The sequence below is a fragment of the Crocuta crocuta genome, unplaced genomic scaffold (genome assembly GCF_008692635.1).
Source record: "Crocuta crocuta isolate KB4526 unplaced genomic scaffold, BGI_CrCroc_1.0 scaffold67, whole genome shotgun sequence".
In the NCBI taxonomy this organism is placed as follows: domain Eukaryota; kingdom Metazoa; phylum Chordata; class Mammalia; order Carnivora; family Hyaenidae; genus Crocuta; species Crocuta crocuta.
In genome coordinates, this window is record NW_027531896.1 from 3,505,300 (window position 1) to 3,531,351 (window position 26,052).

Sequence of the window (26,052 nt, forward strand, 5' to 3'; positions counted from 1 at the left end):
AAATCTGTAGTCATTACCCAGATAGAAGTGAGATAAGAGAGGATCCAGTAGCAAAGACAAGAGACAGGAAGAGAGTGAGCGGCTTTTGGTGGGAGTTAGTTCCATTTTAGACATTAAATCCGAGGAGGCTGGGCAGCATCCAAATGGAAATATCCAGCAGGCTAGTGACTGCGCCTGAAGCCCTAGGGAGAGGTCTGATCTAGAGTCATCTGAGCGGTCAGGATTTGGGAATCCTTGGCACAGAGACGGAAACAGAAGCTAGTGTGGAATAGGATAAGAAAGAAATTCTTATCCTAGAAACGGAGTGTGGAGGGAATAGAGGAGGCAACCTGGGTTCACCTCCAGGAGACTAGCAAATGAGGCCAGAGGAGGAGGGGAGGGTGAAGGGCCCCGCCACGTGGAGTGCCTCCCAACAGTCAAGAGAGCCCAAGACTGAAAAGCAATCATTGAACTTAGCAACTGGGAGCTCTAGTTACATTTTGGCTGAAATTTAAACCTAGCCCTGCGGTGCCTGCATCTTTACCCGAGGCAGTCTGCCCCGTGGAAGAGTGGGAGTCGGTGGTCACAACTGACCGGCAGCCTGCACTCGCGTGAGTGGTGCTGGCCTGGAAGCCAGGCTCAGGGGTTGGCTCTCTGTGAGTAGCTGCTTCTACCGCAGCTGTGTCCCACCAGGCCCAGAGCGTGACATCGAGGGCAGAAGGTTCAGGTCCTATCACATGCAAGGTGGACGTAGCTGGGTGCCACTCCAGGCCAACCGGCCATCTTGCAGATCTTCGATTCCAAGTTGCCATTTCCTTGAGTGTAACCTCTTCTAAGGATGTTACGAGCGCCGTTTGAACATCATTGTAAGCACCTGGGAGATGCGATGGGGAGGTCCCCTTGGGCCTGCCAGGAACAGTGTTCCACAGTGTGAAGAGCTGGAATCCTGGTAGCTTTTTCAGTTCAAAACCAGGGGTGGTTACACAAGGTAGCGTTTTTACTGCAAATGCTGTAGCCAAAATGAAGTGTATTCTTAATCACATTTAGGCTCAGGGAATGTGATACTGTAATAAGCTTCAGCTTTGTCCAAAAAGGACTGTGATTGCTAATAATCATTAATCATTCTGACCCATAAACTCTGATACAGAAGAATAGGAGAATTAAAGGAGAAAAAAAAGTGATCATAATGTGTGGAAGAGTGTCATTTAGTCATATATAGCTTCCTGCAGGGTAATTTTAATTTTGAATTAATGTTCTTCATTTATGGAAGTTCTCTTGCTGGCCCACTAGTGGATGTACCCTGAGCTTTGACTAATATTTTTTAAAGGATTTTTTATCTTTTTAATGTTTATTTTTGAGAGAGAAAGAGAGAGAGAGAGGGAGACAGAGGATCTGAAGCAGGCTCTAAGATGTGAGCGTAGAGCCTGATACTGGGCTCATACTCATTGACCCATGAGATTAAGACCTGAGCCAAAATGAAAGGCTGGCCACTCAACTGACTGAGCCACCCAGGTGCCCCTTTTACAAATAATTTTTAAAAACACATGGTTCAGATGTTAGAGCATGTGACTCTTCACTTCAGGGTTGTAAGTTCAAGCCCCATGTTGGGTATAGAGCTTATTTAAAAACAAAACAAGGGGAGCCTGGGTGGCCCAGTCGGTTGAGGGTCCGACTTCAGCTCAGGTCATGATCTCACGGTTCATGGGTTCGAGCCCTGCATCGGGCTCTGTGCTGACAGCTAGCTCAGAGCCTGGAGCCTGTTTCAGATTCTGTGTCTCCTCCTCTCTCTGACACTCCTCTGCTCACGCTGTCTCTCTCTGAAATAAATAAAACATTAAAAAAATAAATAAATAAATAAAATAAATAAATAGAAAAAACAAAACCACATTTGCAGTGACTCATTATGTCTCATTTGTCCCACTTCTGATCAAAAGGAAACATTTATTTTTAAAACTTTTTATTAGTTTAAATTGCATAAAAATTATAACAAATTTAAATAATATAAGAATACATAGGATGAAGAGTAAAAGTTTTCTCCATTCTAAATTGAACCCAAAAGGGGTGCTTGGGTGGTGTAGCTGGTTGAGCATCTGACTTTGGCTCAGGTCATGGTCTCATGGTTCATAAGTTCAAGCCCACATCAGTCTCTGTGCTGACCGGCTGCTTTGGATTCTGTCTCCTTTTCTCTGCCTCTCCCCCACTTGTGCTCTCTCTCTCTCAAATAAATAAACATTAAAAATTTTTTTTAAATAAATAAATTGAACCCAGCAGGCATCCACTGCTAGTGTTTTTTGTGTAATATTTTAGCCCTTTTTCCATAATAGCATGTATGTGTTTGACTACTATTGAATTAAGAAAGCACAGTAACAGTAGCCAGGAAGGTGGAAATAACTCATGTCCATTAACAGATGAATGGACAGACAAAATGTTGGGGATACACACATGTACGTACACACACGGACACACACAGGATTAATACTCAGCCTTACAAAGGAATGAGCTTCTCCTTCATGCTCCTATGTGGATCAACCTTGGATCAACCTTGAAAACATGATACTAAGTTAGTAAGTCAGACACAAAAGGACTAATAATGTGCAGTTCCACTTACGTGAGGTAGCTAGAATATACAAGTTTGTAGAGACAAAAAGCAGGATAGAGGCTTGGTGGAAGGCCTGGAGAAATCACTGTTTAATGGGTATAGGATTTCTGTTTGGAATGGTGAAAATTCCTGGAAATGGGTAGTGGTGATGGTTGTACATCATTTTGAATGTACTTAATGCCACTGAATTATATACTTGAAATGGTTAAAATGGCAAGTTTTATGTATATTTTTCCATGATAAAAAAGGAAAAGCACAGTGGGCATGTAATTTTCACATTTACTCTAAACACTTAGAAACGATATAAAATATGTGATAAAAATATTTTTAAAAAGTATTTACACTTGACAGCTTGAAGTTTGTATCAGTCACCTTGGACGAAGTTATGCAGTGCTAACCAGCAACCCCCCCCCCGCAATCTTAATTTCTTACAAGCAGAAAAGTTTATTTTTTGCTCACATTACATGTCTTTCACAGATTGCCTGTGATTCTGGCCATATCTTCCTCATTGCAGGATCCAGGGTGAAGAAGCTGCCTTCATCTTGAGATGTTGCTATTCTTGTGTCACAGGAAAAAGAGAAGATGGTGGAAGCTTGCAGGCTCTTAAAACTCCTACTCAGAAGTGGCACACTTCATTTTCATACATATCTCATTGATAAGGCGAACTACTTGACTCTTTTTTTTTTTTTTTTTGAGAGAGAGAGCAGGGGAGGGGCAGAGGGAGAGGGAGAGAGAGAATCTTAAGCAAGCTCCACCAGCAGTGCAGAACCCAACACCGGGCTCCATCCCATGACCCCAGGATCATGACCTGAGCTAAAATCAACAGTCAGACCCTTAACCAACTGAGCCATCCAGACGCCCCATTATTTGACCCTTTTTTAACACAAAAACAAATTCCAGATGAATTAAAAATCTGAGCATGAAAACAAAACTTGAAAACTATTAAAGACAAAGTATTTTTAATTTTTCAAAATAAAAAAAATTATTTTTAGTGTTTATTTATTTATTTTGAGAGAGAGAGAGAGAGCACAGGGGAGGGGTAAGGGGGTGGGGAGAGAGAGAATCCCAAGCAGTCTCCACACTGTCAGCATGGAGCCTTAGGTGGGGCTGGAACTCATAAACCGTGAGTTCATGATCTGAGCTGAGATTAAGAGCTGGACGCTTGACTGACTGAGCCACCCAGGCACCCCTACTTTTTTTTTTATCTTTTTTTTAATGTTTTATTTATTTTTAGGAGAGAGAGAGAGAGACAGCGTGAGCAGGGGAGGGTCAGAGAGAGAGGGAGTCACAGACCGAAACAGGCTCCAGGCTCTGAGCTGGCAGTCAGCACAGAGCCCGACGCGGGGCTCGAACCCACGAACCGCGAGATCATGACCTAAGCGAAAGTCGGACGCTTAACCGACTAAGCCACCCAGGCGCCCCTATTTTTATCTTTTTAAGTTTATTTATTTTGAAAGAGAGAGAGAGAGAGTATGTGTGAACAGGGGAGGGGCAGAGAGGGAGAAAGAGAATCCAAAGCAGGCTCCGAGCTGATAGAGCGAGACTCAGGGCTCGAATTCATGAACTGTGAGATCATGACCTGAACAGAAATCAAGAGTTGGATGCCTAATCAACCACCCAGGTACCCCAAGAAAGTTTTTTTTTTTTAATTACCAAAAAGAAAGTGACTAAATTTCACATCTAAATGTAAAATTTTTATAATTTTTTTATTTTTTAAGTAAGCTCTACCCCCAAAACTGTAAAAAGTTTTCCAACAAAAGTCACCATCTGCAAATTAAAAGACAACAGTCTTAGTGAAGTGAAATACTTGTAATAGATGTATTTTAGTGACTGACTTGTAAAATAATCCAAGACAACTTTTTTTATTTTTTCGGTTCAAACTTTCTTTTTCTTTCTTTTTTTATTTTTATGTTTCTTTACTTATTTTGAGAGAGAAAGAGAGAGCACAAGTACGAGCTGGGGAGGGGTAGAGATAAAGGAAGGCTGCTTCAACCTTCCTTTAATGAGGCACCTGGGTGGCTCAGTTAAACATCCAACTCTTGATTTCGGCTCAGGTCATGATTTCACGGTTTGTGAGTTCGAGCCCCACATTGGGCTCTGTGCTGACGGTCTGGAGCCTGCTTGGGATTCTCTCTCTCCCTCGCTCTCTGCCCCTACCTCACTCATTCTCTCTGTTCTCTCTCTCTCTCAAAAATAAATAATAAACTTAAAAGTAAAAAAAAATTCAACAGGGTGATAATCTTTTCCTACTCCTAGATTAAATTCTGGCAAGTCTGAGACTTTTCCATTCACTTTTAGGTAACAGTCTTAGAGTCACTTTAATGCATAAGCCTATTTTCGTTTTGTAAGTTTTATCCATTCAAATTCTTAATTAAAACTTCGAACTTGGGGAGCCTACCTGGCTCAGGTGGTGGAGCATGCAAATCTTGATCTCAGGGACGTGTGGAGATTGCTTAAAAATAAATCTTTAAAAAAAAAAATCTTTGAACTTGATTTAATGTAAAAAATTTCTTTCTTTCCTCCAACTTAGATCTGCTTTGAGTGGGCAGCCTGAAGTGAGAAAGAAGGGGGCAGTTGGTGTTTTTGCTAGGTCATTGTCTTGGGCTCTCTCCAGACCCCACGCCCTAGCCTAGGTTCTTATCTTACCATGGCCCAGGGGTAGGAAGGAAGGACTAATGAGTAGAAAGCAGGGCTCTCTCATAACATGGCTTTGAGCTGTGGGTTTGGCAGAGTTTAAAGCATTTTTTTTTCCTCTTGGGGACACTTTTGTGGCCTCTTAGGAGATTCTCTTAGGGTCCTCTTTCCTGCAGATCCGTCCACCCTCACAGATGTGTTCTGGTGTGAGTGTGTCTCCTTCCAGCCCCCTAGGATTGGGCTTCATCTCTAGCTTCTTGCTGCTTCCCCTTTGCTTCTTTAAAAAAAAAAACAAAACAATTTTTTAAATGTTTATTTATTTTTGAGAAACAGAGTGGCAGCAGGGAAGGTGCAGAGAGAGAGGGAAACAGAGCCCGAAGCTGACTCCAGAGCCCGATATGGAGCTCGAACCCACGAACCACGAGATCATGACCTGAGCCAAAGTCAGACGCTTAGCCAACTGAGCCACCCGGGCGCCCCACCCCTTTGCTTCTTCAAGCAGCCCCACTGGACAGGGCCACAGCCTCATTGGACAGGACCATTGCCAGCCCTCTCCACACTGCCCTCATTTTACTCATGGAAACATTCATGCATCCTTTTTTCTGAGGAACTCAGAGAATAGGGAGCCAAAGCAGCAGCAGTCTCTTGTCTCTGCCATCTAAGCAGTTCGTTCTCATGCCTGCTCTTTGGGTTTCCTGGACAAGAGTCAAACGCTGTCCACAGAGACCCCCCAACCATAGGAACACACACAGTGAGCTCCATGAGTGGTGTTATAGTGAGATGCCCATTCTCTCTAGGACTGAGGCAAAGTAGGAAAAAACCCTGTACCTCCTGCTGAGATTGGCAGGGCGAGGATTCTTCATTGTAGGGCAAAAAGTCTCTGAAGAAATCTCTTCTGAAATTTCTCTCCACACTCTGACTCTTCTGTTTGTTTGTTTTTTTTAATTTTTTAAAAATTTTTTTTTTTTTAATGTTTTATTTATTTTTAGGAGAGAGAGAGAGAGACAGCGTGAGCAGGGGAGGGTCAGAGAGAGAGGGAGTCACAGGCNGAGAGACAGAGAGAGCAGAGAGTCCTAAGCGGGCTCTGCACTCAGCACAGAGCCCAATGTGGGCCTTGAACTCACAAACGGTGAGATCAAGACCTGAGCCAGAATCAAGAGTTGGATGCTTAATCAACTGAGCCCCCCAGGTGTCCCTATTATCCCTCTTTTTTACATCCAAGTTAGTTAGCAGAGAGTGCAACAATAATTTCTTTTTTTTTTACAAATAGTTTATTGTCAAGTTGGTTTCCTTTTTTTTTTTTACAAATAGTTTATGACAATGATTTCAAGAGTAGATTCCTTAATGCCCCTTACCCATTTAGCCCATCCCCCCCCACAACCCCTCCAGTAACCCTCTGTTCTCCATATTTAAGTCTCTTATGTTTTTGTTCCCCTCTCTGTTTTTATATTATTTTTGCTTCCCTTCCCTTATGTTCATCTGTTTTGTATCTTAAAACTCCTCATATGAGTGAAGTCATATGGTATTTGTGTTTCTCTGACTAATTTCACTTAGCATGATACCCTCTAATTCCATCCATGTGGTTGCAAATGGTAAGATTTCATTCTTTTTGATTGCCGAGTAATACTCCATTGTATATATATACCACATCTTTTCTTTATCCATTTATCCATCGATGAACATTTGGGCTCTTTCCATACTTTGGCTATTTGTTGAGAGTGCTGCTATAAACTTGGGGTGCATTTGCCCCTTCAAAACAGCACACCTGTATCCCTTGGATAAATACCTAGTAGTGCAATTGCTGGGTTGCCCTGTTATTCTTGATTTGGCTAAGGACTCTAGTTTTCTGAAATTTCCTTTGTAAATTCTGCATATGGAGAGCAAGCCACATGCCCACTTTGGTATTTGGTATAGAACATATCAGTAGCTCTGAGTGAAGATTAGAATTGAAGCAGGAAGAGCCCTGTTTTAACATCCTGTGACACAGAGAACTAGAATAGAGAACTTCTACAAATGAAAAAGAGTCAACCCAGAATTTTTTTTTTATTTGCAAAGGATATGAACAGGCGAGTCAAAAAGATGAACCTTCTAGGGCAACGAACATTGAAAAGACACTGAAGATGAGGCATTTCCTATCCTGCTCCCAGAGGTCAGGAGGAGTATTGTTCTCTCTTCTTTGAGGAGTATCGTTCATGGCGCCATGTGTCAGAAATTCCTTTCCCATTTCTCCTGGGAGCTCTGAGATCCTGGTGCAAGCAGGACTCCTGCCCTGAGTCCCCAGAATGAGCCCTCTGTCCTGCCCCAGGATACATGGGAAGCTTTCCCTCTCCATCTCCCATCTTTGTGTGCCTGTCTGTAGCACGTTGGCATCTTGTGGATCCCCTCACTTGCAGGGAAGAAGGGATAAACCTCCTTTTTACAAATTGTATTCTTCCAAGGCCATTTCAGAATTAATAATCAGGTTACATGTGTCAAAAATACCCAGAGCTTTAAACTGTAATGGGGTTTCCTTTGGAAGCAGCTGCTACATTTTTTGGACTCTTCCTGTGTTTTTTTAGGTCCCTAAAGGATTGGCCTCTGTTAGAGGATTTTTTTAAAATTTAATTTGGAAAGTTATAATCATTATCAAAGCCATTCTGAGTCTTTCATAATGTCGTGTGTCTCAAAAACTCATGGTAGGACTTCGGATTGTCCTGGGTGTTAGAACCAGATCCTGATTACCAGGGCTTTTCCTGTGGGGACTGCCTCCTCACCTCTGGCCTGAGCAAAATGAGGGCCTTCTGCCGGCATGATGGAGGCAGCTGTGGCAGAAAGCCTTGCTCTCAGAGTCCAACTCCAAAGCGTTGTTACCTTGCCTCGATTTTAAAGACACATCTGCCTGCTGGAGCTGTCATGAGAATTACATGACAGAATGAATGTGTGTGAGTGTAGGGGCTTACAAATGCAAGCTTTTCTAATACAGAGCATGGCCAGCCGCGGCTTCTTAAAAGTCGATTCTCTCTCTCTTTTTTTTTCATCATTAAATGAGCTCAGGTGCATGAGAGTTTTGAGAAACAAACAAGTTGAAGCAGAGCAACCACGTAACTGTATCCCATGTCCTTGTAGTCATGGCGAGGGCTATTCACACTGTTGTAAGCATGTGGAACAGAAGATGTTGGGTGTCATATCTATACCTGGTTATCACAAGACTTTCTCACATTATTGCAGTCTTTGTAAACCTAGGGTTTTTTTCCTTACTATTAATTTTATTTGGTTATGAAAACCATGATTCCAAAGCTGAAACTATATAATCGNCTCTGTTCTCCATATTTAAGTCTCTTATGTTTTTGTTCCCCTCTCTGTTTTTATATTATTTTTGCTTCCCTTCCCTTATGTTCATCTGTTTTGTATCTTAAAACTCCTCATATGAGTGAAGTCATATGGTATTTGTGTTTCTCTGACTAATTTCACTTAGCATGATACCCTCTAATTCCATCCATGTGGTTGCAAATGGTAAGATTTCATTCTTTTTGATTGCCGAGTAATACTCCATTGTATATATATACCACATCTTTTCTTTATCCATTTATCCATCGATGAACATTTGGGCTCTTTCCATACTTTGGCTATTTGTTGAGAGTGCTGCTATAAACTTGGGGTGCATTTGCCCCTTCAAAACAGCACACCTGTATCCCTTGGATAAATACCTAGTAGTGCAATTGCTGGGTTGCCCTGTTATTCTTGATTTGGCTAAGGACTCTAGTTTTCTGAAATTTCCTTTGTAAATTCTGCATATGGAGAGCAAGCCACATGCCCACTTTGGTATTTGGTATAGAACATATCAGTAGCTCTGAGTGAAGATTAGAATTGAAGCAGGAAGAGCCCTGTTTTAACATCCTGTGACACAGAGAACTAGAATAGAGAACTTCTACAAATGAAAAAGAGTCAACCCAGAATTTTTTTTTTATTTGCAAAGGATATGAACAGGCGAGTCAAAAAGATGAACCTTCTAGGGCAACGAACATTGAAAAGACACTGAAGATGAGGCATTTCCTATCCTGCTCCCAGAGGTCAGGAGGAGTATTGTTCTCTCTTCTTTGAGGAGTATCGTTCATGGCGCCATGTGTCAGAAATTCCTTTCCCATTTCTCCTGGGAGCTCTGAGATCCTGGTGCAAGCAGGACTCCTGCCCTGAGTCCCCAGAATGAGCCCTCTGTCCTGCCCCAGGATACATGGGAAGCTTTCCCTCTCCATCTCCCATCTTTGTGTGCCTGTCTGTAGCACGTTGGCATCTTGTGGATCCCCTCACTTGCAGGGAAGAAGGGATAAACCTCCTTTTTACAAATTGTATTCTTCCAAGGCCATTTCAGAATTAATAATCAGGTTACATGTGTCAAAAATACCCAGAGCTTTAAACTGTAATGGGGTTTCCTTTGGAAGCAGCTGCTACATTTTTTGGACTCTTCCTGTGTTTTTTTAGGTCCCTAAAGGATTGGCCTCTGTTAGAGGATTTTTTTAAAATTTAATTTGGAAAGTTATAATCATTATCAAAGCCATTCTGAGTCTTTCATGATGTCGTGTGTCTCAAAAACTCATGGTAGGACTTCGGATTGTCCTGGGTGTTAGAACCAGATCCTGATTACCAGGGCTTTTCCTGTGGGGACTGCCTCCTCACCTCTGGCCTGAGCAAAATGAGGGCCTTCTGCCGGCATGATGGAGGCAGCTGTGGCAGAAAGCCTTGCTCTCAGAGTCCAACTCCAAAGCGTTGTTACCTTGCCTCGATTTTAAAGACACATCTGCCTGCTGGAGCTGTCATGAGAATTACATGACAGAATGAATGTGTGTGAGTGTAGGGGCTTACAAATGCAAGCTTTTCTAATACAGAGCATGGCCAGCCGCGGCTTCTTAAAAGTCGATTCTCTCTCTCTTTTTTTTTCATCATTAAATGAGCTCAGGTGCATGAGAGTTTTGAGAAACAAACAAGTTGAAGCAGAGCAACCACGTAACTGTATCCCATGTCCTTGTAGTCATGGCGAGGGCTATTCACACTGTTGTAAGCATGTGGAACAGAAGATGTTGGGTGTCATATCTATACCTGGTTATCACAAGACTTTCTCACATTATTGCAGTCTTTGTAAACCTAGGGTTTTTTTCCTTACTATTAATTTTATTTGGTTATGAAAACCATGATTCCAAAGCTGAAACTATATAATCGGTGTATAAGTAAGTGCCGACCCCTTTCCTCCCCTACCCCATTGCCTGCTTCTAACCATTTTATTTGTCGATGATTTGCTTTCTAGTGCTTTAAAAAAAAAATTTTTTTTTTTTTTAATGTTTAGAGAGAGAGAAAGCCAGAGCATGAGCAGGGGAGGGGCAGAGAGAGAGGGAGGCACAGAATTGAAGCAGGCTTCAGGCTCTGAGCTGCCAGCATAGAGCCTGATAATTGGACTCGAACCCACAGGCCATGGTATAATGTCCTGACCGAAGTCAGATGCTTAACTAACTGAGCCACCCAGACGCCCTCCAGTGCTTATATAATTAATATTTTCCCTTCCTTAAGAGTTTTTCCTTATTGCTTTTTATGGCAATGCTTGGCTGTATTTTAGTTCAATCAGTTTTTTAAACAATGGACATTTAAGTTCTTTTCAATTTCATGAAATTGAAATGGATGCCTGGGTGGCTCAATCAGTTAAGCATCTGACTTTTTTTTTTTTTAATTTTTGTAATGCTTATTTTATTTTTGAGAGAGACAGTGTGAGCAGGGGAGAGGCAGAGAAAAAGGGAGACACTGAATCCGAAGCAGGCTCCAGGCTCTTAGCTGTCAGCACAGAGCCTGACATGGGGTTCCAACCCCCGAACCATGAGATCATGACCTGAGCTGAAGCCAGACACTCACTGAACTGACTGAGCCACCCAGGTGCCCCACGCATCTGACTCTTGATCTCAGCTCAGGTCTTGATCTCAGGGTCATGAGTTCAAGCCCCTCTTTGGGCTCCACATTGGACATGAAGCCTACTTGAAAAATAAGTAAAGCCACAATGAATGACCTGTGTAAATATAATATTTATTTGATACAGAATATGCCTAACTTCACCTGTCCATCACTTTTCAAAGTTTGCCTCTGACCCCCTCCTCTATTCCTGCTCTGATTTCTCTCTGCCACATCGTGAATTATGGACACACAGCCTGAGTCTCCCCTACCCTGAACTTGAAGCCTTGGCATGGGTTCTCCATGATTAGAGTTTCAGCTTCCTGAGGGGTCTCAAATTGGTTCTTCCCCAGCTCCCACTCACCTCCTGTGGACCCAGATAGAAATGCCTGCAGGGACCCACTCATCTCCCCACCTCCTTGCCTAGCTTCTTTCTGAAACAATTTGAAGAGTTTATATCACAGTTTATTTTATCATTCCTTGATTGTTTTTTTTTTTTTCTTTTTTTTTGCTTGGTTTGTTTTATTATTTATTATGAAAACTTCAAGCCGGAAAGGAGAAGGAATAGGAGAGTGAAAACCTGATACCTTCCCTCATCTAGATTAAAAAATTGCTAACATTTGGCCATATTTGATTCATCTATGTATAATTTTCCTGAGTTACTTTAAAGAAAATTGAAGACATTATGATGCTTCACATCTAAATCCTTCTGGATACAATCCAACAAGTAAGGACACTGCTAAATAAACATCATTACACACACTTTTCAGTAATAAACAATACTTTTTTTTAAGTAGACTAATTTCCTAGTTTCTTTTTCTGTTTTCTTTCTTTCTTTTTCTTTTCTTTTCTTTCTTTTTTTTTTTTAAATATTTTTTTTAATGTTTTATCTATTTCTGAGAGATAGAGAGTGTGAGTAGGGGAGGGTCAGAGAGAGAGGGAGACACAGAATCTGAAACAGGCTCCAGGCTCCGAGCCGACAGCCAGCGCAGAGCCCGACGCGGGGCCCGAACCCACGAACCGCGAGACCATGACCCAAGCGAAAGTCGGCCGCTTAACCGACCAAGCCACCCAGGCGCCCCATCTTTTCTTTTTTTTTTTTTTGACTGGGAAAATAACTTTATTTCCTTTGGGGGTGTGGCCAGACATCTAATCTCAGAAGAACTTCTGGAATTGTTTCTTGGTGCAAGTGGCCTTTGTGACTTTGTAAAGGGGCATTTCTTGTCAATATTAGGTGCTCTCAATGGCCTCCTTGGGCATCTTGAAGCCCAGGCTGATGTTTCTGTAGTGCTGCAGGAGCTTCTCCTGCCAGTTTCTCCAAGGACCCTCTTCTTATTTTGAAAGATGGTTGGCTGCTTTTGGTAGGTAACGCTCAGTCTGAATGTCCGCCATCTTCCCGGCCACCTGGAATAAGGAAGGACCCTAGTTTCTAACACCTGGTATTTATTCAAATTTCACTGGTTGTTCTAAAATATCTTTTATATAGTTTTGTTTTGTTTTTTTGAAACCAGGATCCAATCAAATACCACAGACTGCATTTGGTTATGTCTTTTTTATTTGAAGCGGGTTCCCCCTCATAGCCCTTTTTGTCATCAAACTGACATAGAGACTTGGCCAGTTGTGACCAAGGATGTTCCACATCCTTGGTTTGTCTGATTGTTTATTCATGATGTCATTGACCTTGTTCCTTTATGCCATGTTTTTTTTGTTGTTGTTGTTGTTTTTAAGTTTTGTTCATTCCATGTAGTTTCTGTTGGTTTTGATCTCTTTCCCAGGAGAGGCTTTCCTCTAATGATCCTAGGTTGATTGGAATCCCTGCCAATTGCCGATTGTTTCACTTAATCACATGCCAAGTTACTGGTCTAAGTGCTTGGCTTATATACTAATTTAATTTGTATACCAACCTTATAAAGTCAGTACTATTACTGTCCCTGTTTGACACATGAGTGATGAAGCACAAAGAGATTAACTAACTTGCCTGAAACCACAGAGCTAAGAAACGCTAGTAAACTAGGCAGTTTGGGCTTGTAAGCACTTTGCTCTGTTACCTAAGCATGGCCCAACCCCATCCTCACTAACACAGTTGTGCAGTGTCACCCCGGAATCTGCCACCCACCACAGTCACGCAGAATTGGTGACTTTTCAGAATTCCTGGCAAATGATTTATAACATACCAGGCAGTAAGCACACCCCCGCCCACCCCTGGACCCCCGTGTGACCTGTCCCCTGACACTGAAGGTATTGAAGGGGATTTCAGAGTTACAGGTTGTGAGCGGCTGTGGTGCGAAGGCCTGAGAAGCAGAGAGCGCAGGAAGGACCCAGTGACGTCACAGGGCAGGTAGGTGTGGGCAGCAGCACGGACAAAGAGCCAATGGCAGACAAAGCCCCTTTCCCCAAACACATTTCCAACATTTTGAACCATTTCCTCAGGACAGATTCCCAGGTGGGGGCTTTTGTACATCTTGACTTCATTTGAACTGATGAAAGCATTCTTTAGCCAATTTCAGATGCTCGCTCATTATGAATAAAGAGATCCCCCTAGATTCTGCTATATCCCTGGTAGGTAAAATTAGAGGCCAAATTTTAAGATACTAATAAGAGCGCTTGGCACCATGAAACCATCTTTATTGACCAAATTAATCAAGACAAGAGACATAAAGTGTTAAAAAGGGAGATGAGGGTGCCTGGGTAGTTCAGTCAGGTAAACATCCAACTCTTGATTTCGGCTCAGGACTTGATCCCAGGGTTGTGAGATGGAGCCTCACGTTTTGCTCTGAGCTGGGAGTGGAGCCTGCTTAAGATTCTCTCTCTCACTCTCACTCTTGCTCTCTCTCTTTCCCCCTCTGCTTCTCTCTTGATCACGTTCTCTCTAGGTAGATAGCTAGCAAGCTAGCTAGCTAGCTAGATAAGAGAGATGAGTATATGCTGGACATTAATTCCTTTGATTAATGAGAAGGCCCGGAGGTGCAGCCTTCTCAGGAAGCTATAGAAAGAAATTTGGCTGTTCCTTTTATTGCCTAATCTCTCCGCGACTTGCAATACCTAGGGACATCAATTCCAGTCCTTGGTCCCCAAGCTGATTTTAAACAAGGACACCTTTGCACACTAGAAGGTGCGTGAGGCAGAATTTGAGCTTGTGCTAGTTAGCTGTGATTTGTGGGGGCTGTGAGTCAGTTTGCCCTTGGTCCTGAGGCAGCTCTCAGGAGCTTGCCTCCTGGTCACAGTAGTAAGGAGAGATGAGAAGGGTGGTCTCCTTGGCGGGCTTCATGAGGAGGCTGTGGGATCAATGGCACCATCTTAGAGATATACTTCTGCTCCGATTCTTCCCTCGCATTCTTAATGAAGACACACAATATAATGAAGCATGTGGGTCCTGCATTTGTAATGCACATCTGGCTTGCAGAGCCACAGCCCCTGACAGAGCTGCCTGGGAGGAAACAGTTGTAGCAGCTCTCACCAGTAGAGTCCTTCTAGAAGATTCCCCAGGAGAGCCACAAGCTTGGTACCATAGCCATTCCCCTCTGAACAGGGGTGGTGGTGATGGCCTGGGGGAAAAAGCCTAAGCCAAAGCTAGACTGCCTGAAGAAACAAATAGTTGTCCCCACCGTCACTTGCTGAAAGTGTCCTAATTGGACTCTTAGAGAAAATGAGAGGAAATGAAAGCAAGCAATGATAAGCGAAGCAATCACGGCTTCAGATAGATTTGGAGCTTGGGAGATAAGTCCTATGAATGCCGGTCTGAGGATTGTTCTAACAGCTCACTAAATATTTGTTAAATTTTTAAAAAAAATTTTAAATGCTTTTTATTTATTTCTGAGAGAGAGAAGGAGAGAAAGAGAGAGAGCTCATGAGCAGGGGACGGTCAGAGAGAGAGGGAGACACAGAATCCGAAGCAGGCTTTAGGCTCTGAGCTAGCTGTCAGCACAGAGCCCGACGCGGGGCTCGAACCCACCAACTGTGAGATCATGACCTGAGCGGAAGTCGGACACTTAACCATCTCAGCCACCCAGGCGCCCCAATATTTGTTAAGTTTTTGAATCACTTAAGAGAAACAGTCTCTCTAAGGAAAGAACAAAGACTTTCAAATAGACAGTTCTGAGAAAGACACAGAGCTGCTCCACAGGATCAAAATGGCCTTATTCAGGGGAGTTTGATAAACAACCCAGCAGCCTTTTCTTCTCAGCTTTCATTTTCTCCCTTCTGATCATTCCTACATTTCATGACTTCTGGTTCCTTCATTCACTTTTACCCCTGGGGATAGGGTCATGGAGCCATCAGGGATACATCCAGGAACAGAATAGTAAAGGTGCCATCCTTGTTCTGCATTAAAGAGAGAACATCATAGAGCCCTGGAAAATGAAGCAAATCTTTCACCTAGATCGGCTCAGAATAGATCATTCCCCAGGCTCTGCACCCACCATTCCAAAACGAATCCAGAGCTTTTCTACAGGAGCTTAAAAGATTTTATTCCTAATCCGTTCCCCCTGCCCTAGAGCTTTAGAAATATGGCTCTATAATTTAACGATTACAGGAGATGAGCAAAAGAATGAACTAAATAAGATAGCATCAGCTCGCCTCATAATGAAGAGCCAAATTTTCCAAATATAGAGCAAAATCCAATTGTGATGCTGTTGTTTATGATTCCTGCCTAACGGTGACATGAGAGACCCTGTGGGAACACATGCATGACCTTTCCCACATAAAGAGCCTTCCCCTTGGCATTTTACAGAGTTTGGGGAGATAAACCTTAATGGTCAATTTCTCTAAATCACCCTCACTGCCTTGTATGGCAGTAGCTTTGCTGATGGAACAAGCATAAGCTGGAACAAGACATACCCCAAAGCAATGAACAATAACTACTAGTTAGCATTAGAGACAGCAAGCCCCCAAAACACTAGGGATTTTCCTGTGGGTGATAAAAAGTAAGTTAAAAAGTATATATATACCACATCTTCTTTATCTATTCATCTGTCGATGGACACTTGGGCTGCTTCCATAATTTGGCTATTGTAAATGCTGCATGATGCCACCCAAAACACAATGGAGTATAACAAACAAGCAGAACCCCACCATGTGATGTCCTGAGTGAAATCCTGGGATAATAAGAAGACTTTAGCAGAAAAGCTGGTGAAAGTGAGAACTAAGTCTGCAGTTGATTGAATAGTAATGTACCAGCATTACTTTCTTAGATTTGACAGATGCACCCTGGTTTGGTAATATGTTAGGTAGTCCTAGGAAAAACTGGGTAATGGGCATCTAGGAACTCTGTTCTCTGTACTATCATTGCAACTTTTCTGTAGATAGAAATTTATTCCAAAATCAAAAGTTTATGTCAAAAGAAGTGAGGCTACATTTTCATTTGCTACTTGTGGGAGTATAAATGAATGCAGGTGTTCTGACGCTGCTCACCAAAGGCTTTAGAGGGGCACCTGGGTGGCTCAGTTGCTTGAGCGTCCAACTCTTGGTTTCAGCTCAGGTCATGATTTCATGGTTTCGTGAGTTCGAGCCTCGCGTCAGGCTCTGCGCTGGCAGCTGGAAGCCTGCTTGAGATTCTCTCTCTCCCCCCACCCCGCCCCGCCCTTTCTCCACTCGTGCTCTCCCTGTCTTTCTCAAAATATATAAGTAAATTTTTTTAATTAAAAAAAGGCTTTAGAAGTGCCCAGGCCCGTTGTCATAGACCTTCATTCCCAGTAATCTGTCCTAAGGAAATAGTCAAGGCTGTTCATCCCAGCACTCTCCATAATGGGGAAAGTTGGCTGCAAACTAAAAGACTAAATTGGGACCATAGGGACAATGATGTGGCCATGCCAAGGAGTATGCGGAGTTACTAAAATCGATGGTAGGAGAAGTAAATTTGATGATGTGGAAAGATTGTCACCATATATTGTTGAGTGAAAGTAGCCAGCCACAAACTAGTCTGCATGGTATCATGTTTCTCTCTCTCTCTCTCTCAATCTATGAGCATACGAGGATAGTAGGAGATACACTGAAGGATAAAGAGTGGTTTTCTCAGGGCAAGTGAGATTGTGGGTGCTATGGACTGAATTGTGTCCCCTTTAATTCATATGTTGAAGTTCTAAACTCCAACGCGACTGACTGTATTTGGAGACAGAGGGCCTTTCTGGAGGCAATTAGAGTTAAATGACATTACAAGGGAAAGGGTCCTATTTCTACCTATAGAATTAGGCCTTATAAGAAAAAGAGAGATGTCTCTCTCTGGGCACTTGCATGTGCATCAGGTGAGCACAGAGCTAGAAGGAAACTGTCTGCAAGACAAGAAGAAAACTCTCATCCGAACCTGAGCACACTGGCACCCTGATCACAGCCCCCAGAACTGTGAGAAAGTAAATGTCTGTTGTTTATGGCACCCAGTCTGTGGTATTATGTTATGGCAGCCTGAGCTGACTATGACAGTGGATATTTTAGGTTTTCTTGGTTTTGCTCTCTGCTTTTCTGTAGTGAATACGAATTGCTTTATTATTTGGAGGATGAAGAATGTGAAAATTGTGTTTTAAGGGTTTCACTTTACCTAAAATAGAAGGAAACATAATTCCCCGGGTCTCCTTCAGGAATAGTCTTTGCGATCATTTCCTCATGGAGTCAACCTGCAGTCAGGCTCTTCCCTACTCTTGATCTCGGGGTTGTGACTTGGAGTCCTGTGTTGCGTGTAGAGATTACCTAAAAATAAAATCTTAAATAAAGGGGTGCCTAGGTGGTTCAGTCAGTTGAATGTCCGACTCCAGCTCAGGTCATGATCTCACAGTTCATGAGTTTGAGCCCTGCATCGGGCTTGCTGCTGTCAGCACAGATCCCGTTTCGGATCCTCTGTCCCCCTCGCTCTCTCTGCCCCTCCTCTGCTCACATACTCTCTCTCAAAAATAAATAAACCTTTAAAAATAAATAAATAAAACACATATCTGTGTATATTAACTCATTTGACTATCATAGAAGTAAGCAAGCAGGTAGTATCACACCCCATGGGTGAAGTTTGGGGAGGTTACCTGACTTGACAAGGTCACATGCCTAGTGGAGGTGCAGCCAGAACCAGGACCTGGGCCTTTTGACTCCAAGACCAGTGCTCATCTCTGCTATCAGTTCCTGCAGGTCCAGCTCTTTTGTAGCAGTCCTGGGCCATCTCCTAAGTAGGATTCAGAGAGCTCGGGGCGCCTGGGTGGCTTAGTCGGTTAAGCATCCGACTTTCGCTTAGGTCATGATCTTGCGGTTCGTGGGTTCGAGCCCTGTGTCGGGCTATGTGCTGACTGCCAGCTCAGAGCCTGGAGACTGTTTCGGTCTGTGACTCTCTCTCTCTCTGACCCTCCCCTACTCACACTGTCTCTCTCTCTCTCTCCTAGAAATAAATAAAAAACATTAAAAAAAAAAATAGAGAGAGCTGACTCAGTCCCTCAGAGTCCCACCCGGGCAAATTCCGGTCCTCTTAAGTTTCATATTGGAGACAGAAACACATTACATTCTTCCACTTCCGTGCCAATCATGACCTATTTCTAGAAACTCAAAAGGCTGTTCAAGCTTTGATGGAGGTTCAAGCAAGCAGCCTTGACTTACCCTTGACTACCTGGCTGCAAGATGAAGCCTGGACCCTGGTCTCCAGAAGCAAGGTAGTGCTGAAACTGGAAAAGTCAGGACCCATCAGTGTTGGGATCTAGCTTCAGATCTCTTTATGTACATGTTCTACCTCGGCAGGTAGGAGTTTGGATAAATATCTTTATGTTCTCTTAGAGATTTTATAGTTTTTGTATTAGTGAATGAGCAGTGGCAGACATAGGTGTTATTTTCTAGATTTTTGTAAAAGTATTTATTTTTACAGTTTGTTTACTTTGAGAGAGACAGAGATAGCATGAATGAGGGAAGGGCAGAGAGAGAGGAGAGAGAGAGAATCTCAAGCAGGCTCCCTTCTGTCAGTACACAGCCCAATGCAGGGCTCCAACCCACAAAGCTGGGAGATCATGACCTGAGCCGAAACCAAGAGTTGGAAGCCTAACTGATTGAGCCATCCAGGTGCCCAATGTTTATTTATTTTTGAGAGAGAGAGAGTGTGGGGAAGGGGCACAGAGAGAGGGAGAGTGAGGATCTGAAGCAGGCTCCACATTGACAGCAGAGAGCCTGACTCAGGGCTCTACTCACGAACCGGTAGATCATGACCCAAGCTGAAGTCCGACGCTTAATGGGCTGAGCCACCCAGGCGCCCCTATTTTCTAGGTTCTTTTTATTTATTTATTTATTTATTTATCTATTTTTAAATTTATTTTTATTTAAAAAATTTTAATGTTTTATTTATTTCTGAGATGAGAGAGAGAGAGAGAAAGCATGAGCAGGGGAGGGTCAGAGAGAGAGGGAGATACAGAAGCTGAAACAGGCTCCAGGCTTTTGAGCTAGCTGTCAGCACAGAGCCTGATGTGGGCCTGGAACTCAAGAACCATGAGATCATGAACTGAGCCAAAGTTGGACGCTTAACCGACTGAGCCATCCAGGTGCCCCACAGGTTCTTAATGTTCAGAGGATTAAATAAAAATTTAGGTGACTAAATGACAGAACCAGTAAGAGTTTGTATTGGCACGGGGATTGCTACTGCCCTCTTTGACTATGGAAGTTAAAAAAATCAGTTTACTTATAAGGTAGGGAAATAAAGCCACTGTCCTCTATGTATATTCAGTGGACATATCAGTGCTTGAAATGTGCAGGGCATTGCACTAGACTTATAGGAAATGCAAAGCTGAACACAAAAATAATACCTACTCTCAAGATATGAGTAGTCCCCTGGGGAGATAGACATGTAAACACATCGTTAGCCAGGGCAGTCAGGTTTCAATCCTGGATGGTGGTTGGAAATGTGATGGACATTATTTTAACTGTCATACTCGCTGGAGATCATCTCAGGCACTTGGGTAGGTCCAGGGATACTGAACATCCTTCAGTCTTGGGAAGTGTTCTGTACAACACAAACTTGTCTGGCTCAAAATGCTGAGTGTCTGAAGGGAGGATCTGGTGCAGGAAAAACACAAAGCTGGGTGGAGAGGCTGAAGCTTCCAAAGAGAGCGCACTGAGCTGATTGATGCCTACAGGTGTGTGTGGGGTGTTCTGATAGGACAGATGGGCACAGGGATATCATAGATGGAGGGGCAAGGTGAGCCAACACCAGATGTGAGAACACACAGGGCACAGTCTTAGAATGACAGGCTGTTCAAAGTTTGGGGAGTAAAGATAAGGCTGGAAACATATAATAGGTCTTGGAGCGCCATGCTAAGAAGTTTGGATTCTGTTTCCTGATTGGTGGGTAGGTCCCGGAAGGAAGTTCATACACAAGACACGGAACAAAGGCAAAACTGTTTTTGGAAGGCTGAATCTGGGAGCAGTGTGTGGGATGGGGGGAGAGAGCTGCTCCGCCACTTGGGGGTTAGCCTCAGATTTCTCATCTACAAAATACCTAGCACACAAATTGTTTTAAGGTTTACGGGAGACATTATGTAAAGCACCCAGCATGTGTTGGTAACAGTGGTCATTCCCGTTTGTGGCTTCAGGTTTATTGGTTCCTGCTGCCAGCACTACCAGCTGCCGAGCCCCAAAGCTGACTATATATATGCAAATTGGTGTGTTTTGGTGCAAAGGTGTGTGAGCCACTGGTGAAAGGGATGGTTCTGGTCTTTCCCCCTTGACCTTCCCCCCAATGCGGGTGGGGGTGGATATTGGAGAGGCGGAGCTGCAGACCAGAGCCATGTCCCTGTCTCCAAATGCGCTGTCCCTAAATCATGAAGGTGCCTTTGGGGTGGTTCAGGACCTCAGAGATCATCTTACACCCCTGAGTGAAATTCAGACAGAGGCGGGGCTGACCTGCTATCACACAGCAGAACAGTGTGATCAGAGTTGGGACTGACCCAGACATCAGAGCCCCCAGCGCTCACTTCCCTCGCACTGTCGCTGGTGGGGTGAGGAGAGAGCTGGTGGCCAGGTGGTAGCCCTCTTCCTGCTTTACTCCTTATGCTTGGAAGGTGAGAAGTCCTCAGCAGGAGGAGGGGGAAGCCTCATTCAGAGGGAGCAAGACTATCAGACAGAGGCCCTCCCTTCTAAAACTCTCCGTGGCTGCCCAACATGGCCAGATGTGCAGACTCAGACTCAATTTCTTCAGCATGGCCTCCACGCCCCCCTAGTGGCCTGTCTTGCAGTCACAGCCCATCTCTCTACTCCCCGGCACACCCCTGCTGGCTTTCCTTGAAACCTTCCTGTACTCTATCCTGTGTATCTCAGTCTGGCTCAGGCTCCAGGAAGCCTTCCCCTGTCCTTGCTTTGGGAAGGGCTCCCTTCTGCTGCCTTGGAGCACTTGGCCATCACCTGGCTTGGCCAGCGTCGTGTCACAGTGGGTTGACTAGCCCCTTCCACTGGTCTCTAGGGCTCTGTGTTCCTCAAGAGTGAGGACTGGTCTTTGCTCAGCATCCCAAAGGCTGCCCTGTTCCTTCCGGCATTCTCCAGGACCACCTCAGTGCCTTGCAGATCCTCGGTAATGATTAATACTTCTTCACCAGGATTACATTTTTCTCTCCTCCACTGTATAACACTTAATAACTGGCCAACAAATCTTTGTTGACTTGATTTGAGGACTGAATAAGGAAAGACTAGCACTGAGGAGGCATTTGTTCCCCCAATTATTTTCAAGAAATAGCAGAGGCCCAAAGTTATAAACATCAACTGGCAGCCCAGTTGATGACCCATGTGTCCCAGCTTCCTGGAGTGGCAGGGGGTGGCCTTGTTGATGACCACATTCCAGAGACTGGAAAGGATGGCACCCCACAGAGCTGGGGGGAGGCAGGTGGGCAGGATAGAGGAAAGGAGGCTCAGAGAAGCACCAGCTGCTGTATTTTTGGAAAAGAAGCCAGCATTTCAGCTTGGGCTTTGCAACACACTCTTCCAACATTTTCTGTCATAAAAGCCGGTCATCGAATCATTAACGCCGCTCTTTTAAATTTAGACAATCCCTTTTACCTGAGCAATTCTGAGGCTTGAGGACCAGTAATCTGATGGCTTGGGAGGTTACTCTAATAACTTTATTTTTGCAAAATGAAAGAAAATGGCCCGGTTGTTGTTATTAAACCAGTAGGTGGTTTTTAGATAATTAAACAGGAGGTTCAGAGTCGAACCTGAGCTCCCGCTCCAGCTCCCAGTTAGAGCAAACCCTCACGGCTGCTCTGGTCTGGGGGTCTAAAAGCTGTTGACCAGATTTTCAAGAAGCAAGCAACATTGTGGCATGCCTTGCAAACTCTCAGGCCTTTGCACTTCCCCGAGACTGTCCCCTGAGAGTCCCTGAGGAGGAAGGGTTTAGGAGGGTGATTGATTGACCCACCGTGGAACTCTGTGAGGGTCCTTACCCAAGGTGTCAGACCTGCAAACACTTTGGGTGGCGTTTCCATCCATGGCCCTTCGCTGGTTCCCCTTGAACCACCAGCGTAGCTGGCCAGGATTCTGGGTTTATGAAACCAAGAGGAAGTTACCCAAAGCTCAGTGGTTTTAGGCTCCATTTATCTGACCAATCAGCCCCTCACTGGGTGGGGGGAAAGAAACGAGCTTAGGTCACCAGACACTGGCGTAAGTCACCAAGAGGTGACTAGAGGCCAGAGAAGGGGCTTAAGGTCTGGGAGGGATTGGAGGGGGCAGGGAACTTCCAGCCTTGGTTTCTCTAAGGACAAACCTGTTAACGTTAACCTTTAAATGCAGCCACCTGATTTCCAGGCCAAACTGGCTTCTCCCTTGCAAAGCTTACCATGGACTATGCAGCTGTGTCCCTCAAGGCTGTTGGAAAAAAGTCATCTGTTCTAAAAAAAAAAAAAATTCTTATTTTGAAGACTGCAGTGCATCCCACCACCCAGGGCGAGTGTCGGAGAAGAAACACGGGTCTTTGGGCTCTGTTTCAGGCCATTAACTTAATGGCCCTGGTGCTTGGAAGGTCTGCTGAGGATAAGCGTTACCCTGTACAGAAACATTCATCTGACTGAAAACATGTCCCCGTGTTCTGAGTAATTGTCGATTGAAGTAACGTGTGTGTTTTCTCCCTTCCGGTTGCTGTGAATATTGTTTAGGCTCCTTTGGAAAAATGGTAACAGCCCCAAGAAGCTCGATGAACGACAGACTCCGTTTCCTCCCAATCAGATCGGGTATTAGAATGATTTTGCACAAGTTGAAGACTGGTACCCGGCCATCGCTGCTGAGAAGATAATTAGGAGATAATGTCAGTGGCAGAGAAGGTTGTCAGAGCAGAGTGGTCTCCTGCTGCTCTCTGACTGCTGAGTGTGGATGAGGGGAGGGCAGGGGGAGCAAACTCCTTAGTGGAAATAAATGTGGAGGAAAAGCCAACGATTCCTTTGCTGCGAAGATGATCGTCTTGCGGCAAAATATTCTGCCGACGGCATACCCCACCAAGTGCCCGTGTTGCCCACCCCCCTCCCCAAACTCCCTTACGTGGATGTGGGCAGAGGCGGGTGTCACCGACTATTACAACGCACAGCTGAGATAAGGAGGCAGCTAATTGAATTTAATTCACTGAGGAGGCAACCAATTTTGTGCTGAAGCTTAACTTCTGGATGGTAAATATTTTGCGCTTGGTTCTCATCTTCTGAACACTGAATGGCAATTGTTTTTGCAAGGCAGATTGTTCAGTCGAAGAGCAGAATGGTGGGCAGTCGGGGAACGTCTGGCAGGGGACCCCAGGCCTGGCCTTTAACCCGTGTTGGTGGGTTGGCCGGCTCTCCCCATTGCCTGGCCTGCTGCCTGAGGGACACATGCGTGACAGGGACCAGGGTCTGTGAGGCAGCCTTTGTAATGAGGCCCTAGATCCAAATTTAGATTTGCCAAAGTAAACAAAAATGCAACCCTCCCACTCCACCGTATGTGACAACTAGTAGGACGTTTGGAGTGCGTGTGTGTATGTGCGTGACAGTGCTTAGTTATGGAAAAACTGTTCCTTGAGGTTTGGGATAGTATGCGATACCATGTCTTTCTTTCTCTCTCTCTCTCTTTCTTTCTTTCTTTCTTTCTTTTATGTTTATTTTTGAGAGGGAGAGAGAAAGTGAGTGGGGGAGAGAGGGAGTCACAAAATTCAAAGCAGGTTCTAGGCTCTGGGCTGTCAGCACAGAGCCTGACACAGGGCTTGAACCCATAAACCGTGAGATTATGACCTGTGCCAAAATCAGACGCTTAACTGACTGAGCCACCCAGGTGCCCCAATACCATGCATTTCTAAACTTTGTCACCATCGGTCTGTGGTCACCAGTTGGCTGTTTTGCTAGTTGTTTCCTCTGGATGGAGATGATTTGTTTCCTCTCCCGTTTTCTCTCTGTTTGCTTCCCACCCTTCTTTGTTTTATTTCAGAGCTGACCTGGGATAGCATCTCAGGTAGCACACATTTTCCTCCTGGTTCACATTTCATCTCTGATTGAGTACTCCACACAGTGCTTGGCCTATCATGGATACTCAACAAGAATTTGTGGGATGAATAAGTGAAAAAACAAAAACAAAACCTGTTCTATTCTGTTTCTCTTCAAGGAACTAGACAGGAGGGGTGACTTCAATACTTTTGGGTTGTGATGGTCAGTGTGTGATCCATGATACCAAACCAGGGGGAGGGGAGTGTCTCAGGGAGGGTTGTTATCCTTCACTTGCACCTGGGAGCAGCTGTCTTGTCATCATGAACCCCAAAGGGGTGGCATTCCACTGCCAAAGAGCCTGGCAGTTCACTTGAGTTCCTGATACTCAGCAGGGTCCTGTCACTTATGACAACTAGTTTGATGGCGTTTTTCTTCATGACTCACACTTAGGAACCGAGGAATGAATGCAGATACTCACACAGACCAGTCCCAGTACAAGGTAGTCACTGTCCAAAAACAGTCAGATAGGGTCCGACTTCGGCTCAGGTCATGATCTCACAGTTTGTGAGTTCGAGCCCTGCGTCAGGCTCTGTGTTGACAGCTCAGAGTCAGGAGCCTGCTTCAGATTCTGCATCTCCTCTCTCTGTCCCTCCCCCACTCACCCTCTGCCTGTGTCTCTCAAAAATGAATAAACGTTGAAAAAAGTTTTTTAAACATAAAATTAATTACAGCAAGAAAACAAAAGAAAAAAGTTCATTCTGTGAGAATGAAACTCGATGAATTTATAATGACCGAGATTTATTTTCCTTTGAGAAGACACACTTATCAGAAATGGACTCTGATGAACCAAGGCTGGAAAGTGGTAACTGATAGCGATTGTGGCCCAGCCAGGGGGTGGGAGAAAGAGGAGAATTTAGTTGACCAAAGTCAGAAATGCCAGTGGGATGTTTTCTGTACAGCTCTCAGACTGGGTGAATCAGCCTTGGAGACTGAAAACTAGTCGTTCTCCAGGGGTCCAACGCGGACCTTAAGGGGCCAAGAATGTATATTCCCTGCAATAATTTATATATTTTTAAAAAAAATTTTTAAGGTTTATTTATTTTGGGGAGACAGAGTGTGAGTGGGGGAGGGGCAGAGAGAGAGGGAGACACAGAATCCAAAGCAGGCTCCAGGTTTTGAGCTGTCAGCACAGAGCCCCACCTCGGGCTCGAACCCACGGACCGAGAGATCACTAGTTGAGCCGAAGTCGGCTACTTAACACACAGGCGCCCCCATGTGGTAACCTGAGGGCCCTCAGGAAGTAGAGCCCTGGATGCCCCCAGCGCGCATCAGCACGCCCTGGCTGCCCTCTCATTACTCTCTCTCTACTCCCTAAGGCCATCTCTCGAATAACACGCTTGCACCCAAGTGCTTGCCTCGCGGTGTGCTTGGGAAGCCCTGCTGCACTCATAACCGCCTCCTGGGTTTACATTGTCTGCATTCAGGGCCAGGGAAGGGTCATGGCTTGGGGCACTCCTGCCTTTCTGCCTCATTTTTTTCTCTCCTACCCAAGCCTCCCTGGCCCTC

General features: G+C 44.5%; 1 protein-coding gene across 2 annotated transcripts in view; it reads left to right on the forward strand.

Annotated features, from left to right (window-relative positions):
* KCNG3 (potassium voltage-gated channel modifier subfamily G member 3) overlaps nt 1-26,052 on the forward strand; it is a 101,818-nt gene that overhangs the window by 60,723 nt on the left and 15,043 nt on the right. The window contains exon 4 of one of the 2 annotated variants that reach the window (XM_077773468.1): nt 23,203-23,447. The exons of the other annotated variant lie outside the window; for it this stretch is intronic. Within the exon in view, the coding sequence (XP_077629594.1) occupies nt 23,203-23,223 (21 nt within the window). The 3' untranslated portion in view covers nt 23,224-23,447. Of the gene's footprint in view, nt 1-23,202; nt 23,448-26,052 lie in introns of those variants that run through there. 2 annotated transcript variants of the gene reach the window in all.